The 16,801-nt window shown below is 29.8% G+C and overlaps 1 protein-coding gene across 1 annotated transcript in view; it reads right to left on the reverse strand.

Moving 5' to 3' along the window:
* The window catches only part of LOC111624679 (putative uncharacterized protein DDB_G0282133), a 78,536-nt gene that overhangs the window by 22,289 nt on the left and 39,446 nt on the right, over window positions 1-16,801 (reverse strand). The window contains exons 5-8 of the mRNA XM_023367589.1: window positions 15,662-15,690; window positions 14,764-14,865; window positions 14,500-14,675; window positions 3,970-4,083 (exon numbers count right to left, since the gene is read on the reverse strand). Coding sequence (XP_023223357.1) covers window positions 3,970-4,083; window positions 14,500-14,675; window positions 14,764-14,865; window positions 15,662-15,690 — 421 coding nt within the window. The remainder of the gene's footprint in view (window positions 1-3,969; window positions 4,084-14,499; window positions 14,676-14,763; window positions 14,866-15,661; window positions 15,691-16,801) is intronic.

The raw sequence follows: 16,801 nt of genomic DNA on the forward strand, positions 1-16,801 counted from the left end.
TTACATTTGATGATGATGTTCAGGTCACATTTGATAGAGCACACCTTTTGCACTACTCTTCTGACCTGACCAGTCTCAAATATCTAGAATGTGTGGAAATCTATAAAGTCTTCAGAAGAGGCACAGTTTTCAATTATAGACAGATTCTACATCCTCAGCTTGGCAAGCACTATATGAACTTGCATAATTCTCCTTAATAATAACTTTTATTTTTATCAATTATTGTATATGATCAGGACTGTGGAGTTGGAGTCGGGAAGAATTTCTGACCAGATTAGTTGGAGTCAGAAAAAATGTGTTGACTCCGATTCCTGCATTTTAAATTTACTTTCGTTTTTTTATTTAAATGAAAGAAAATTTATTATATATTTATTAATTTTTTAAAAATCTTTTTGTATTTTGTTATAATTCATTTATTTTNTGATTAACTTTGATGTGGTCTTTTTGGTCTTGCTTCCTGAGACTATCATTCAAAATGTTGATAATCCATAACAATCAAGTTAATTTTTTTTATTCTAATAAAATAACTATATTAAAACTGAATTTAAAAGTAAAAATTTTTCAAGGAACAATTGCTTCCAAAACAACTTTTAGAGGTGAGTTAGGATATAAATACTAGGACATAAAAATAAAACTTTTATTTAAACTTCAATATTATGTGTTACCTCCAAAAGCATTTTGCCATGGTTACTAAGCCAAGGCCTCTTCAGTGAAGAATTAAATAAGATCACTGACTTTGTAGAGATGTCATTTAACAAGCCACATGATCTTGTGTAATTCCTCACAGAAAGGCATTGGTTTAGTAACCAAGGCAAAATGCATTTTGAGGTAACACAATATTGAAGTTTAAATAAAAGTTTTCTTTTTATGTGCTAGTAGTTATATATCCTAACTCACCTCTATAAGCTGGTTTTGGGAGAGTGTGCTTCTTGAAAAATTTTTTTTAAAAAAAATATTATAAATCATAGTCTTTTATGTCCCATTAATTTACACAGTAATCTTGAACAGGAATAAGATAAACTGTAGCAGTTGAAGATATTTTAACATTTTTATTAACCCTTTGCCCTTGAAAGTACCAATCGATCGGTACCCCCATTGTTAAGAAAAACTTTGAGGGTACCAATTCGTCATTACCCTAGTAAAAATCAATTTTTGTAAAATTTATCGACAATATATGTCTGCATTTGACAGTAGCGTCGTGTCTATCGTCCGTTTCACATATTTTTCTCCAGGTGGTATTTGTTGACTTAAAAAATTTTAATTAATGCTTTTTTCCTTAATTTATTTTTTTCCGATAATTTTTTATTTCATTTTTAGCATATTTATGCAATATTACTACTACAATAGGTTAATTTATGCTATAATAAGTCAACATGTTATATATATTCAAGTTGTGACCTTCAGTTCTGACATTTTATATATTCTTGTTCGATATGAAGTGAATAAAGTATATTAATTCATTATATTAGTTGATAGCATAATAAAGTTTTGATTTCAAACAAATGTTTGATATAATGTGAGATAATTTCACAATGAATAAACATACATGCATAAGTGTTATGTAGAGTTGTACAGAACAATATTCTACATCTTTCTGGCTCGTTGCCAGCAAAAAATTAGGTAGTTTTCTTTTAATACTTCTGGGTCTTGTGTGAAAAGCTCATTCTCCACCTTTATAAGCTTATGTAAATTAGCATAGGCACTTCTTGTGGTTTTAATAGCTTTGTTGAGACACAAAACTTTAAGCCTAGGTATTAGCAATTCGCATTCAACAGGAAGGTGTATCTTGTGAATAGACATGGAAAATGCCTTGTTGATGCAGCACTGTATGAGAAAATCATGTTTAGCTCTTGCCTTGTATAATCAGGGGTTTGAGCAATACTATACAATATTATTTCCACTGGAAAACATGTTTCCTCACAGCTCAGGAAAGAAAAATAAGGTCTAATACGAGTATCAAGCATTTCATAACCAACATAAACAACACATGCTTATGATTACAAAAGAATAACATCGTTCTCATGAAAGCTGACAAAACCAAGGAGATTGTGCTTGCTAAACGCTCTTCTTAAAAAAAAAAAACTAGGTAGCTAAACAATGTTAATTTTGACAAAAAGTTACAAATTATCAAGTTTAAATGTCAGTTCTGATATTATATTATTTTTTTTGTTATAAATTTTTCTAATAAAATGTATTGAAAAATATTGTATTTAAATCCAAAGATATTAATAAATGTACTGTATGTAATTTTTTTCATATGAATATAATGTAATTTGATTTTTGATGAATTTTTAAAATAATATTGCCTGACTGACCTATATTGTCTTTGGACAGTTTACAAAATTAACGTGAACAAGATGGTGGTGTAAATGGTTAATTTTAATGATAAAAACTTCTAATTAATGTAACAAATACTTATAACATTTGTATCAGTGTTCAAAAAGTATTGAAAATGGTTCAGTAACATGCAAGATCTGTATTTATTCATCAAAATTTATTTCATTCCCTTCAAAGTAATCCCCTCCCATTGCAATGTTTTAATTTATGCCAACATTTTTCTAATCATCAAAACATGCTTTAAAGTTGTTTTCGTGAAACCCCTTCAGGACTACTCACAGCAAATTTTGTTTTATGGTATCAATCGACTCAAAACAGTGATCATGAAGTGGAAATTTCAGTTGAGGAAACAAGAAAAAGTCGCATGGCAACATATCAGGTGAATATGGAATTTGAGGATCCATATTTGTTAAATTTTTGGCCAAAAATTCACAAGCAAGAGCATTATGAGCAGGTGCATTATCACAGTCCAAAAATCCACAAGTTTTTTTGCCATAAATCCAACCATTTTCTACGAACTGATTCACCAAAATAATGCAAACTGCTGAAATAATATTCTTTGTTGACAGTTTAGTCAGTCAGAAGGAATTTATGATGCACAACACCACAACAATCAACCTTGATTTTTGATTAACTTTGATGTGGTCTTTTTGGTCTTGCTTCACTTTTTAGTGCCATTCACTTGATTGTTGAGCTGTTTCAGTGTCAAAAGCATAGATCCATGTTTCATCTTCTGTAATGTTGCATTTTAAGAAAGATTCACCTTGAGAAAGCATTTCCTCAGCCACTTAAACAGGATTTTTTGGAAAAAATTTGACAACTTCAACCACAGGCCCAAATAATTTTTCAAAATTGTTTGTAAAGATCCAAATGATAGTGGAACATGTTCAATAATATTCCTAATTGTTAAATGATTATCACTGAACACCAAATCGAACTTGAGTGTTATGTTTTTCATCAATTGAAGTGGACAGTCTAGCAGAGCATGGTTCATCTTAGAAATGTTCTCTGCCTTCCTTGAACATCTTGTATCATTCAAAAACTCTTGTTTTTGATAGACTACGAGTATAATCACTAAAGGCATTTTTGCAACATTTCCAACATTTTTGTAATAGTAATTCCATTGCAAAAATAAAATTTAATGTATGCTCTTTGTTCAATTTGCTCTTTGCTCAACATTTTGGAAAATCACCAGCACAAAAATTCACACACAAAACAACCATTTATTTGCAAACAAAAACAGATGATGACACATGAATTACTGCTAGATGTTGATGAAAATCATACTAAACAAAACAAAACAAAAAACCACCACAGCCTCCGCTTGCAAGTGCACAGTAAATGAATTATTCCAGATAATTTTTGATCACAGTTGTATATTCTAATTATGTTTTATAATTATTATTAGTATTCAAGCTACAATTAAGCTAAATCCCTACTTCTGCATAATGAAGTGTATAAAACATTATAATTTTATGAAATGATTAATCATATATCAGAATATTATAACAATTGATTGATTATTCAAGAAATTGTTAATGATTTATGTATACATTATGCAAAATTGAGTCTAACCTTATTGTAATTCTTAGGTTCAAAAAAGTTATTCAAAACTGAAAAAAATTGTAATACCTTAATCTTGATGAAGATTTTGCAGGAGAAGGATTAATATGTGGCATAGTTTGTCTATTATTATACGATGTGCAACCATGAGTACTATCGAATAAATAAGTCTCATCACTGCTACTGTTGAAAATAAAAAATAAAAAGTTACATTAAATTCATATGAAATTAGATTAATATTACATATATAAAAACATATCTGATATTAACAATTATTTTCATAAATTTCATTAAATATTATTTTTTATTCAACAAAAAATAAAATTTTGAAACTCAAAAATTATTGACAATTATTAGTAACATAAATTACCATTCAAGAATTTCCTGTGAATTTTATGGAAGTATATGAACATGTAAAAAAAAGACAATGGAATATTTCCTATGTTTTGTGCTGGTGCACTTTTCCTACAGACAGACTTATGAAACTAGACAGCCACAGGACAGAATGATCTTGAGAGATGATTTTCTTCCATGTATTTATTATGATATGCATTTTGAACCTAACATGTCCCTCTTCAGTCATAATATTTAGATCTTTTTGTGGATTTCTATGTATATGCATATACATTATTAGTTTTATAGTAAAAACTTCTCAACATATGTACTTGTATGCAACAAAATCCACTAAAAAGGTACATTTTATCCTGGACACAGAAATTTGGGAAGAAAATTCTATACTATTCAATACAAAAACATGGAATCTGATGAATCCATTAAATCATAATACAGTATGGATTCATCAGATTACATACTGTATCATAGTCCATAGGAACACGAAACATAGAAAATAAGTCAATGAACAAAAAGCAATCTGAATAATAATGGAATATGTTGACAGAAAAAGAAAACTAAAAACAGAATTCTGTCACAGACTGTAAATTGTGAACTACGAAAACAGCATCTATAAAAGTTTGGCTTTACATCAGTTTAACATCTTAATTTCACTTAATTTCACTGTTTTTAGTTGCGTTTTTTTCCATTTTAGTTGCATAAACTGTAGGTTCTGAAATCATACGAGATTAAGATTGTCCAATACTTTAATTCCAAAATTGTGAACCTATAACTATGAATATTTATTGCATTAAAAATTCTAATTTTTAATATACATATTGATTTTCTATTTAATTTCTGCAGTTCATTTCTTCCTAATATTGTCAGCTGCATTCCCTTTTTTATTCATATAGCTATTTGTTCTAACACTTCAAATTTTTCCAATTCATCTTAGATCCTATCAACTCTAACAAAAGACACATCATTTTGTTTATGTGTAAGGTAGCCAACCCAGTGGAGATCAGGGGACTTGAAAACCCAATCCTTGGCACCTGTGTAAAGTTGTCGTCTTTTAAGTGGGATCAATTAATCCCACGTCAAGATGAACCTAAGGGAAGGTTGTATGTGGGCTGTGGCAGAGGAGGCAAATGCCGACAAGTGTTTTACACAAGAAAGCCGTTTATTTGTTAACATTTACGCTTACATCACCAATTGAGTCCTTCACTAGGTTTTTCTTGTTGGAAAGGCAGAGCGGCTAGAACTTCTGATTGACTTGTTGGAAAGGCTGAGAGGTGAGAACTTCGGGGGCTACGGCAGACGCCCTGGGGCGTCTGTCATAGCCCCAGGGCAGACGAGATGACGTTGCTGAGCAAGGCGGCCGATCAGATGAATGAAGTAGCAGAGTCCGAAGTTGTTGGTGACAAAACACCACAATACGAGTCACGACCTTTTGTGGAGTATAGAGGAGACCCTCTTCCAACCTTGAAATTTCGGATTTTTATAGTTTTTCTCCCACTATTCGGACTTCTGCTTGGCTCCTCGTCCCCTTCCTCGCTTCCCAATTGGTCTCTCTTTTGTTTTGGGGGAAACCGAGACCGACTCGGGTCATGGGAAAGGTCCAATTCCAGGTGTCTGCTTGACACCTTTCTGTCGATTGTTCTTGGGGATTCTTGACAAAATTGCAAGACTTGTGCTCATAATTTAGCTCTGTTACTCGCGATTTCTCTCATCTGGGTACTCAAACGATCATATGCAATGATTTATCTTGCTTAAATCTTTCCCTTTTTTCCAAAACTGTTTCCCTAGATTGATTGTTTATGAGCGCTTGGGTAAAAGTTCTACCTGTTTATGATCACTTGTGTCTGACATAACTTTTCATTTTAACATTGACAGTTCGTTTAACACACGTTGGAGTCATCTGGGACTCGTTTACATTTTGTGCCGTGCTGTTTAAATTGAGGGATTTTCCTCTCATTTTTAATCTATTGTTATTATTTAAACATAAGAATACTGCAATTTACATGATTTCAAACCTCGGTTGTTGAGTCCTCACATATGCAATATATATGGTCTTTTTTTTTCTGCATTGAGTATGGCTTTATAAACATAATTTCTGTTATGAAATAATCTGAATTACAAGTTTATTTTTTCTCTTAAAATGTTACCTGCTTAGGTACAGTAAAGTCAGTTGCAAGAAGTTTATCTGATATGTCACTAAAAAAATGTTCAAAATTGGTTGGCACAAAAGCAAAAAATCTGCAATCAGCACTGGATTTGGGTAATAAAATTCAACCTAATTTTTAATAAATAGGAATGTGCTATATTTTATATTTTGTATTTATTTATTGACTATATAATACTTCTACAAATGAACTAGCTACAACAGTTACTCAGTTGAATTAATCAATACAACTTTTAACAGTGGGTGAAGTTTAAAGAATGTTAGTGTTTTAATCCAGTTAATGTGCCATTTTAGTTGTGTGGAATGCCGTGTCAGTAAGGAAGGAAAACAGGATAGAATAAACAAGTGAGGGGAAGTGAATTATAATGGTAGTGGGTAATATGAAATACTTAGGAGATATTGCCAGGCAAGGGATGTCTTTGCTCTTTGTACAAATGTTGATAATGACATAGTTATAAATTTCACACTTGTTTACAATGTTGGAATGGAAGGGCAAGAGATTATTCTGATGATGAAGGCTTCCTGCCAATCTACCTCTGTACCAGGAGTAAAATGCATTGTTTGTTCACTTCATTCATCAATAATACCTTCGTATGTGAACAGTAAGTTTTTAAATCCATGTTGCACAAGTGATGTCTCAATAAAGTTTTAAACCTCAGGTTATAAATCAGGTTTAAGAATGAAAGTATGAACTTGATTCATACTTTCACTCTTACACATGTCTGCTCTTCCCACTTTGGAAGAACTAACAGTGTGTTTTTGCAGGCTAAGACATTTTAGCATCCTGTCCTGGCATGACATATTCAAACCTTTATCTCCTGATCCAGCCTTTCTTTCAATGTTCATGTCTCCTTTGTCTTTGTAACAAAAACACAATTACTGATTGATGACAATATACTCTCTGCATTATTTTATGAGAAGATAAACCTTCAGTATCCAAAGCAATAATTATATACATTATGCACAGTGTTAACTGTCAAAAATTTTCTATTTTTCTCATAAAAACACAACATTGTTGCATTGGTTTTTATACTAATGAATGATATAATCACCAAAAACATTTCAGCATTAAACCGTCAGTTAACAAAAAGTATTCCCATGTTTATGGTATCATGGGATGATGCAAATTTTTACAGTTTCTTACAAGTCTAAAGCAAAATGATACTTTAATTTAAAAAATAAACATACTTTTTATAGGAATTTTATGAGTGATGCAATTTCCATCATCATTAAACTATGCAACATAAATATTTAAGTAATTAAAACTTTTATTTAATTACAAAAGNTATTTATGAGCTTTGGCTGGTATTGCCACGCAGAAAACCCATACAGAAAAACCAACTGAAAATACAATTAATAGAAGTGAAGAATACACCTTTGAAGTCCAGCAAAACTCAGATTTATTTAGAACAAACATTTTCAATCGTGCTTAAAAGCCTTCCTTGGACTATTCTTAATCAGACATCATATATTGATACATAAAAGAACACCTTTTTATATCAGGAACTGGTGTTTGCTTTCAAATGCAGATATTGTTAAAAGAAATTATAGAAAAATACTGTTTCTTACTCTGTTTCTTATAGTACTCTGTTGAATACTACAGAAAGAATATTGTTTCTTAAGTAAAAAGGAAATACTACAGAAACTAGAATATATGAAGAATCTAAAAACAATTGAAGCATGTGGTTTTTAAAATGCATTAGTAGGAAACACAAAATTCAGTAGTAGTAATAATAGACATTTTCTATTATTACTGTAATACAGTGGTACCTTGTATAATGTATGCTGTGAACAACGGACTTTCTGTTTGGCTGCTATATGACTCGAGCAACGGACTGGTTGCAAACAACGGACTTTCCGTTCAGCAGTTACGTGAGGTGAACAATAGTCTTTCTGCAAACAAGTGTGAATAATGTTTCCACTCTTTTGCCATTGCCAATGACAATCTGCTATTTTTATAATATATTAGTATTATTAGAATATATTATTAGTATATCTAAAGTGCAGAGCTCCCGTTGGGATTCGGCTTGCTCCATTGTTTATTACATAAATCACCTCAGTGTAGGGTATTTACATTTATTCAAGTGTTGTTCAAATCATGGCTTCTAAAAAAAAACAGAAAGGTGATTTCAATTGAAACAAAGCAAGACATCATCAGAAGGAGTGAAAGTTGACAAAAACTTCCTTTCAAATAGGGAGAGGTTTAGGAGTTTACCAACACTCATTATCCAAACAGAGCTGAGGCCAACAGGATCAATGATCTCTACAATGACACCCTTGCCCTTCATTTCCGACAGGTGTTGAAGAAGAGAGAAACAGACCACCTTGGATATGTTTTTCAAGAAGCAAGCTGCCAAAAAACAAAGGATGGAACAAAAGGAGATGGCCCTGCAAGCTCCGGTAGCCTCTCCTGAATCTGACTCCGATTAAAAAACAATAAAAAGAGACCTGCTGCAATGTGTAAAAAGTCTGTATCTGTATGAATGTGTNATGCCCCAGGCTCCTTTCAGAGTTTAGAGTAAGGTACCACCCATGAGCACCTCTGCCCCCATAAAATGACTTAGTATTTAATTTTGCCAGAGTCAGGAGTCAGAGTAGAAGTTGTCCTACTAAAATTATCAGGAGTCAGAGTTGAGTGTTTTTTTACCAACTTTGCAGCCCAGTATATGATAAATATTTTATTACTCATTACATGTTGTAAATCATTTTTTTCCTTTTATGTGACTTCCATGTCGAGAATTTGCAGGTTTCCACCTGTGGAAAGTTTTGGTTTAAAGTTCTTTTCTATTTTTAAATGTGTGTTACATTTGGTATTCAATTCTTGTAACCTGATGATGTCCAATTAAAAACAGAAGAAAACATGTGATTTCATTAAAACATCTGAGTTTTTCTGCTGGTTCTTGGTATGATAGAGTGTTTATTTGTATATAAAATTAGTTATCTAATAGTGATTGTTAGGCTCACTACTGAACCTATATTTATTTATATATCCTAAAATCTTGGCTTCAGGTTGCTTTTGGCATATAAGCCACAATCTATCTAGGTATTAGGTACAACTCCAGAATAAAAACCAATAGGAAAGGACAGCATCAGGAATGACATTATTTACGTAAATCTCACTCTACTATGTATAGTTAATTGTATACTATTCTGTTAGTCATTTTTAACAATTTTCACAAATGTTTTAAAATTATTATTAACAGTGTATTTTACTGTATTTTTCTTTTATTCTGTAGTTACAATTTTAGAAGTGTTCAGGTTACTAGTGTTCAGGTTTTTCACTTATTAGTCACCCTTGTGCATAGGCTACACACAATGAAATTTACAAATATAACATTGTATAGGCTGTGGCCTATAAACAATGTTATATTTTATACAATGTTTTATGGTATGTATATATACTTTATGTATCTCTGTACTTATACCTAACAATATAGCTATATATAGGTAATACAAAAACAATTTGTCTATATACAGGCATTTTATACATAAATACATATCCACATAATGATTTGTATTTATGCATATAAATATTACCAAACAAAATACAAAATGCATTATATGGAACAGTATGCATATAAAAACATACATACACCATTAGATCTATATTTAGGTATATTTTAATAAAAATAACTTTTTCCTAGTTTGTAAGTTTTCTGTAACAAACCAAATCATAGCCACACTTCTAAAATAAGTGATGATTAACATCACATATATAGTACATTGGTGACAATACATTAACTCTACAATAATTTTCATTATTGTAATGAATTATCATGTCATGTATGTTATAAAAAAACTTAAATCTTATTTAAAATATAAAACTATACAATAAAATTTAAATACATCTATTCAATATTTTAATTATAAAGCTTTTTTGCAGAAAAATTATTAATTGAATGCTATGTAACCAGATATTAAAATAAAATATCTGATAAAAGTACTATAATATGAGCATTAAAATAACTAGCAGATAAAAAATATTTTATTAATAGCATTAAATTAGTTAGGTTATCTCTAAATTATATCTGTTGGACAGCACTAGATCAGTGGTTTCCAAACTTTTCCTGCCCAGTGCCTTTATTCAGTAAACTGACTTCTAATGCCACTTATCCTATATTACAAAAGTCTCTTTTGGAATATTAATTTGAACAGTTAAATATAAAAAAAAAATTAAATTCAAAACAGTAACAATTAATTGTATATTTAACCATATCTAATTAAAACTTCTAATCGGTATTTTTCAATAAGACCAATAAACTTAATTCAGTGATTCCAGTTTATAAAGTTAATAATCATTTAGAAGAATCTTGAATAACAAATTTAATATCTACTTCATTACTAGCAAATTATTAATGTGTAAGATAGCATTTATACATTTCTTAATGCCTGATCTAATACTTTTTAACAAGTTTTAAATCATCACATTAAAAAATTTAGAGTTGATTTATTTTCATGGTGAGAAATCAGATGAATGAACTAGAAACAATTTTATCAAATATGATAAGAGAAATGCAAGAAGAATTACATTTATTTAAGCATTTATGGTCAAACTATTTTCAATGCTGCTGTGATTACCAAAGGCACAATACATTTACTTCAAAATCAATATTCCTATGTAAAATTAATACTAGTAACTGTATGTCATAAGTATTTCAAACTAACTTGTTCAATATTAGAGTCAGTGCTTTATGTCCCTTTGTAGACAAGGACTTTCCAGCACTGCCACAACTGCAAAAATTTTGAAAATGAATTCAAAGATCATATAAAACATAAAAGATGCTAAAATTTAGTTAAATAAACTTCATCATTGCTATGTTGCCAACTATGCTGCCCACTTTAAAAATCACTACACTAGATTTTTATGAAAACCATTTACATTGATTTCTTGTTACTTTAATTCTCATATTATCCTAATTATAAAAGACAAAAACTAAAAATTAGTGGTATTTAAATCCAAAAGTTTTCAAATTAAAATTTAAATTCTCTCTTTTATGACTTTCACTGTTAATTAAATTATCTAAAGTATTTAAATGGCAATATCCTACAAATTTCAAAACAGAATAAAAATTGATAATTGTTTTATATAGTAAAGTCATTCAGATTTTAAATGATCACTTATTCCATCAAAATAAATAAATTTTTACATTTCTTATATCTTCTAATTGAGCTTCTCTTCTCCTCTGTACCCGATGCCTTACTGTTTCAATTGCAGATGTTCTGGCAATAATTCGAGGTTGAAAAATGGAGGATCTAGGTCTAAAACGACTACGTAATATTTCCTGAAAATCTGCCATAAGTTCTTCTGATAAATTACCTACATCAAGTTAAAATAAATTTAATAATTTTAATTTTATATATATATATATATATACATTCAGAGATNGTGACTGATCTATTTTCATTTTTTATGGAACAGTACGGTTATTTTATGCTGCGGAAGGAATTATATGTTTTAACATGTATTTCTATGGTAAAATGCGTTTTGTATAACAGACTTTTCACTTAACAGATGTGCACATGGAACAGATTAAGTACGTTATACGAGGCACCACTGTAATAGACATTTTCATAACTGCTAAAATTAGATTATGTAATTGATGTAATTGGGACTGAAAAGATCTGTACATCACTTCTTGAAATAAATTTTGAAGTTAAAAATTAGAAATAGAAAATAATAGTTTTCAAATTTTTTCATCATAAATTAATGCTTTAGGTAAAGGAAAATCAGTTGTACAGTTCTTCTGTATCATTAAAGCTATTTTTATTTTGTTTTTGTTCCATAAAAACTGAATTTGTTTGCTTTTAAAAAATTGTAGTTTTAGATAACAGAGTTGCTAATGAATTTGATGTTCTGCTTTCAAATGTGACAAATACTGTTTAGTTGAACAACTCCCAAAGATGAATTTAAAGGATAAAAACATTGAGTCCTTGTTTTTTTTGTACAGCATAATAATATTCTGAATAAAACATTGCTTTGAGACTTTAATATTTTATTTAAATAACATCAGCTTTAATTAATCACAGTTCATTCCAGTTAAATATTAGTTTTTTACTGCTAAATTAAAGTTAAAGACAATAATCCTATATCATATAAAAATGAACTATCATTTCTAATAACTTGCCATTAGGATGCCATCTCCAAATATTGTCTAAGAAAATCATTTTTTCAAAGCATGTTCAATATAAAAATATTTATTGTAAAAATTTTATTTTTAATTAAAACAGCTTATAATTTCTCAAAACTTCTTTAAAAANATATAAATCAATATACACAGTGTCCATAATTAAAGTTCACATTTCAAAAAGATATAACTCAGGAATTAATCAGCAGAATGATATTATATTTCACATGGAGACTTCTATGGTGATGGAATTTTATTTGGAAACAAAAAAAGTTAGTTGCAAAAATGTCTGCTGCAACACTGTATTGAATAACTCAAAATGTGTCATAATACACACAGTGTGCTGTGTGGCTAACAGCATGATCAATATGCTGTCCTCCATTGTCAGCAAAATGCTGAAATCGCCAAATCACATGTTCATTCATTCATTTTATTTAACAATGGTTTTTCCTTTTACTTAATTTACATTTTAGTTAGTTATCTTACAGTATCTAAAAATCCAGTTGTGTTCATTATAGTTATACAGGTGACAATTTCTATCATTCAGGTAATATTGTGTTCATTATAATTTTATGTATATTTATAAATGTAAGCTAAAACTTGTAATGTTTTTAACCTGACTGATATTGAATAAAAAAAAAGACTGATGAGAGACCTATAGTATTCTTCATGATCAATAAAGCCTGTATAATCTACCTTTGTGGTGTTCCTGCAGAGTAAAAGTAAAACAAATGTTAAATCCAAATGATTAGTGGATTATATCGGGCTATATTACTACTACTATTAATTAAATGCTAAGTAATTTGACAATAGAAGTAGGCATTAGGAGCCATCTCTTGATAAATTTAATAATTATAATTAAATTAATTATTAAAATATTAATTTAAATTATAATTATTACATTTAGCAAAAGATGGATGGCATCTAACATCTTTCTCTGTGCCAAATTACGTAGCATTTAATTAATAATAGTAGTNAAAGAATCAGCTCAGAGAGGACTCAAATTCCACAGTTTCCATTTTCTGTGCAGATGTGTTGCCAGTTATGCATCTGCACAGAAAATGGAAACTGTGGAATTTGAGTCCTCTCTGAGCTGATTCTTTCCTTCTAGTACCTTCTAAATTAATTAATTACTATTAATTTAATTATAATTATTAAATTTAATGAAAGAAGATACATAACACCTACTTCTAGGCCAAATTACTTACAAGGGACAGACATTTAGGTCTACAATTTGAACAATACTTGGTGAGCATGTAGCCCTAAAGATAAACAGCTTTGTCCAAATAATAGGCCCACTTCTCAAACATTTCTGAAAAATGGGCCTCTAAAAATTGAGTGTTTAGCTTATAAGTCTTTAAAGTTTCAAAACACTATGTGAGGTATTGGTACAATGACTGGATCAGAACATCTTACCTCTTTTTAAAGATCAGATAATTTTATATGATAGATATGTTGACAATATACTTGATTATTTGGACAGCTGGCCAGACATAAAGGGATTCAACAACAATGCCTATGGCCTCTCTCCGCAACTGAACAGAAAAGTTCCTTCCAGGTTCATTTTCTGGACATGCATATTACCTTACAATACAGACAATTATCAAAGAATGTATATTGTAATGCCTCTTACAGTCCACTCTTCATCCTGGCACAATTTCATGATCCTTTTGATTTTAAGACCTTTAGGACACTAATAAAGAACACTTTCACACAATGTTTGTCAACACAGGATAGATAAGAGGAGCTACAGTATATCTCATATGTAGCCAAACAACATGGCCAACTCTACAGCTCTAACTAATTAATGCACTAATGCTAAGCCAACAATAACAACCCAGAGTGCAGATGACATGATGATAAAGCCTCAAGATTGCATACAATTATAAGTTGTTTTTCATGATAGTCTTTATCTAAATAATAACATAATAGGAAAATATATTATTTCATGTTTGATATTACCTGCTATCATATGAAGCATCTTCATCTTGAAACTGTTCAGTGTCTGCAAAAGTGGAATAATTTAAACCAGTGCTCTGAAGAATACCATGAGCAGTTCTTTGCAAACCTAGACGATGAGCAAATCTTCTTTTTGTTACAGATGTAATTAATGGTGATTCTTCAGTAATAACTTGTGGCTTAAATTTGAAAATTTATAATAATGAGAACATCAAAAGTTTTTTAAAACATTATTTTGCAAAGTTATTTGAAAGAAAACCTTCTTACCGTTCTACGATCCCTAACATGAAAATTTAAAAATACGCGATTTCTTTTGTTCTTTCTCACATTCCTATTTTTTTCTCTGTTGGTAAAATTTGATGATGATGACTATAAAATATATAAATTTATAAACAATAGAAGTCTAGAAAACAATATTTAAGTATAGATATTTTACTGTTTTCAAATTTTAATATTCAATCAAATAAATAATTATATTAATCACATATAAGACAATGTTTTCATTCATTTTTTACTGTTTCGAAAACCTAGGTCATCCTATATGCACAAGCGAAGGATTTTTTGTGTTGTGGTCAACCTGGCAACACTTTAACGTGTCCCCTACATAGTTTTTGGCTCCCTTTCAAATTCATTTTTATCATGTTTGTTGTACCGGTGCCAGTCCTTGTACCCCAGTTCCAAATAAAATTATTTTATTTTTTTAAGATCTGTGATTATTTAGTTTAAAACCCAAAATGTTTTTGCAATAATTTCTGTGAAGTGTGTATAGTTCATGCTGCCATTATAGGTCTACAGTCTATTTATTGTAAGTTGGCACCTACTGTAAACAAATTAAGCCACATCCCCTTTGTTTATCGGTTTAATTCTACATCCATCAATTAAAACCGCGTTGCATCTCATTTGTCTGCAAAAAATAGTTTTTCGTTATTTATAAAATCATTAATGAAATACAGGTCACTTAGCAATGATTATAAATGTAGTTATTTCATATTAGTTAAATTGTTATTTTTAATGAATACTAACATATTCTGAATCATTAAAAATAAAATTTTCCTAGTCATGCACATTATAATGTTTTGGTTTTGTTTTCTACTCATCACCTATTAAGGCAAACAATCATGTTTGCCTTAATAAGGCATGTATTAAGGCAAACAATCATGTTTGCCTTAATACATGCATTTGATGATATTTTATCTGTGATTAAACAAAATAAAATTAGAATTGTATTAATAAATTTAATTTTCTTTATTTTGATCTCTAAAGTCATATCTCATCTTATATGTGAGATCATCTCATATGCAAGTAAATATGTAATAAAATATAATAATTACTTCATAATATTTTAAATTTAAAATTATTTATTGGTTTAAAAGATTACAAAATACGTTAAGTAACATTTAAATATCTTGATATTAATATTTCAATCAATGATAAAATACATTATGTATCCATTGCATCATTAAATTATATCCATGTAATTTTGTGTGGGTGTGTGTGTGTGTGTGTGTGTGTTTGCGTCAAATACATTGTTAAAAATATTTTTAAAATAGAAATTGCGAATCGCGGAAATTGAGGAAATCCAAAATGGCGTGGAAGACTTATTAGATTATAATGCCAAACGCCGTTAGGTAGAATAAGAGTTTTATAGTTTCTATCGATTCCTTTAATATTCCATCAGAAAGTATTTCTCTGTTACCAAAATAGTACAGACACAGAATGCAAGTAAATCGGGAGATTGTTCATTCACTTATGAAGCGTATAATTTAATCTATAGTTCCGAGGAGCGCATCGATTTATTTTGCTTCCAAAAAAATACATAAACAATGGAAAATACGAAGTAGAAAAAACTATTTCCCACGAGGACACCGAAAAAAAATAATTCACAAATTGGGTTCGTCTCGAAGATCGCGGGGAAGAAACAGACGTAAAAAAAAAAACAAGGTTAACAGTCGGATCACTCGAAAACCGGTTGTTGACACAGATCGATTATCCGGTAAATGAACAATCGAATCAATCGAACAGTCGTACATCTCCGAGCGGATCTAGAAATATATCAAACCTAATTCATAAATTGATACCTTTCGTTAGATGATGTCCCTCGAGTGATAAAGTCAGTTCGATATCTGTGCCATTTTACTTTTATATATTAGTATAACTGAGATAGATAATTCGACTGATAAAATACACTACAAAAATATGGAATAAAGATTAAACAATTTAAATAATTAAAATAATTCTTACGATCTGGTATTAAGCGCTTAATTAATAGTCTTAATCAAAAGTAAGCATGCTGTTGATATAAAGA

This window comes from Centruroides sculpturatus, unplaced genomic scaffold (genome assembly GCF_000671375.1).
Source record: "Centruroides sculpturatus isolate CEXI.00-Female unplaced genomic scaffold, Cexi_2.0 scaffold358, whole genome shotgun sequence".
NCBI lineage: Eukaryota > Metazoa > Arthropoda > Arachnida > Scorpiones > Buthidae > Centruroides > Centruroides sculpturatus.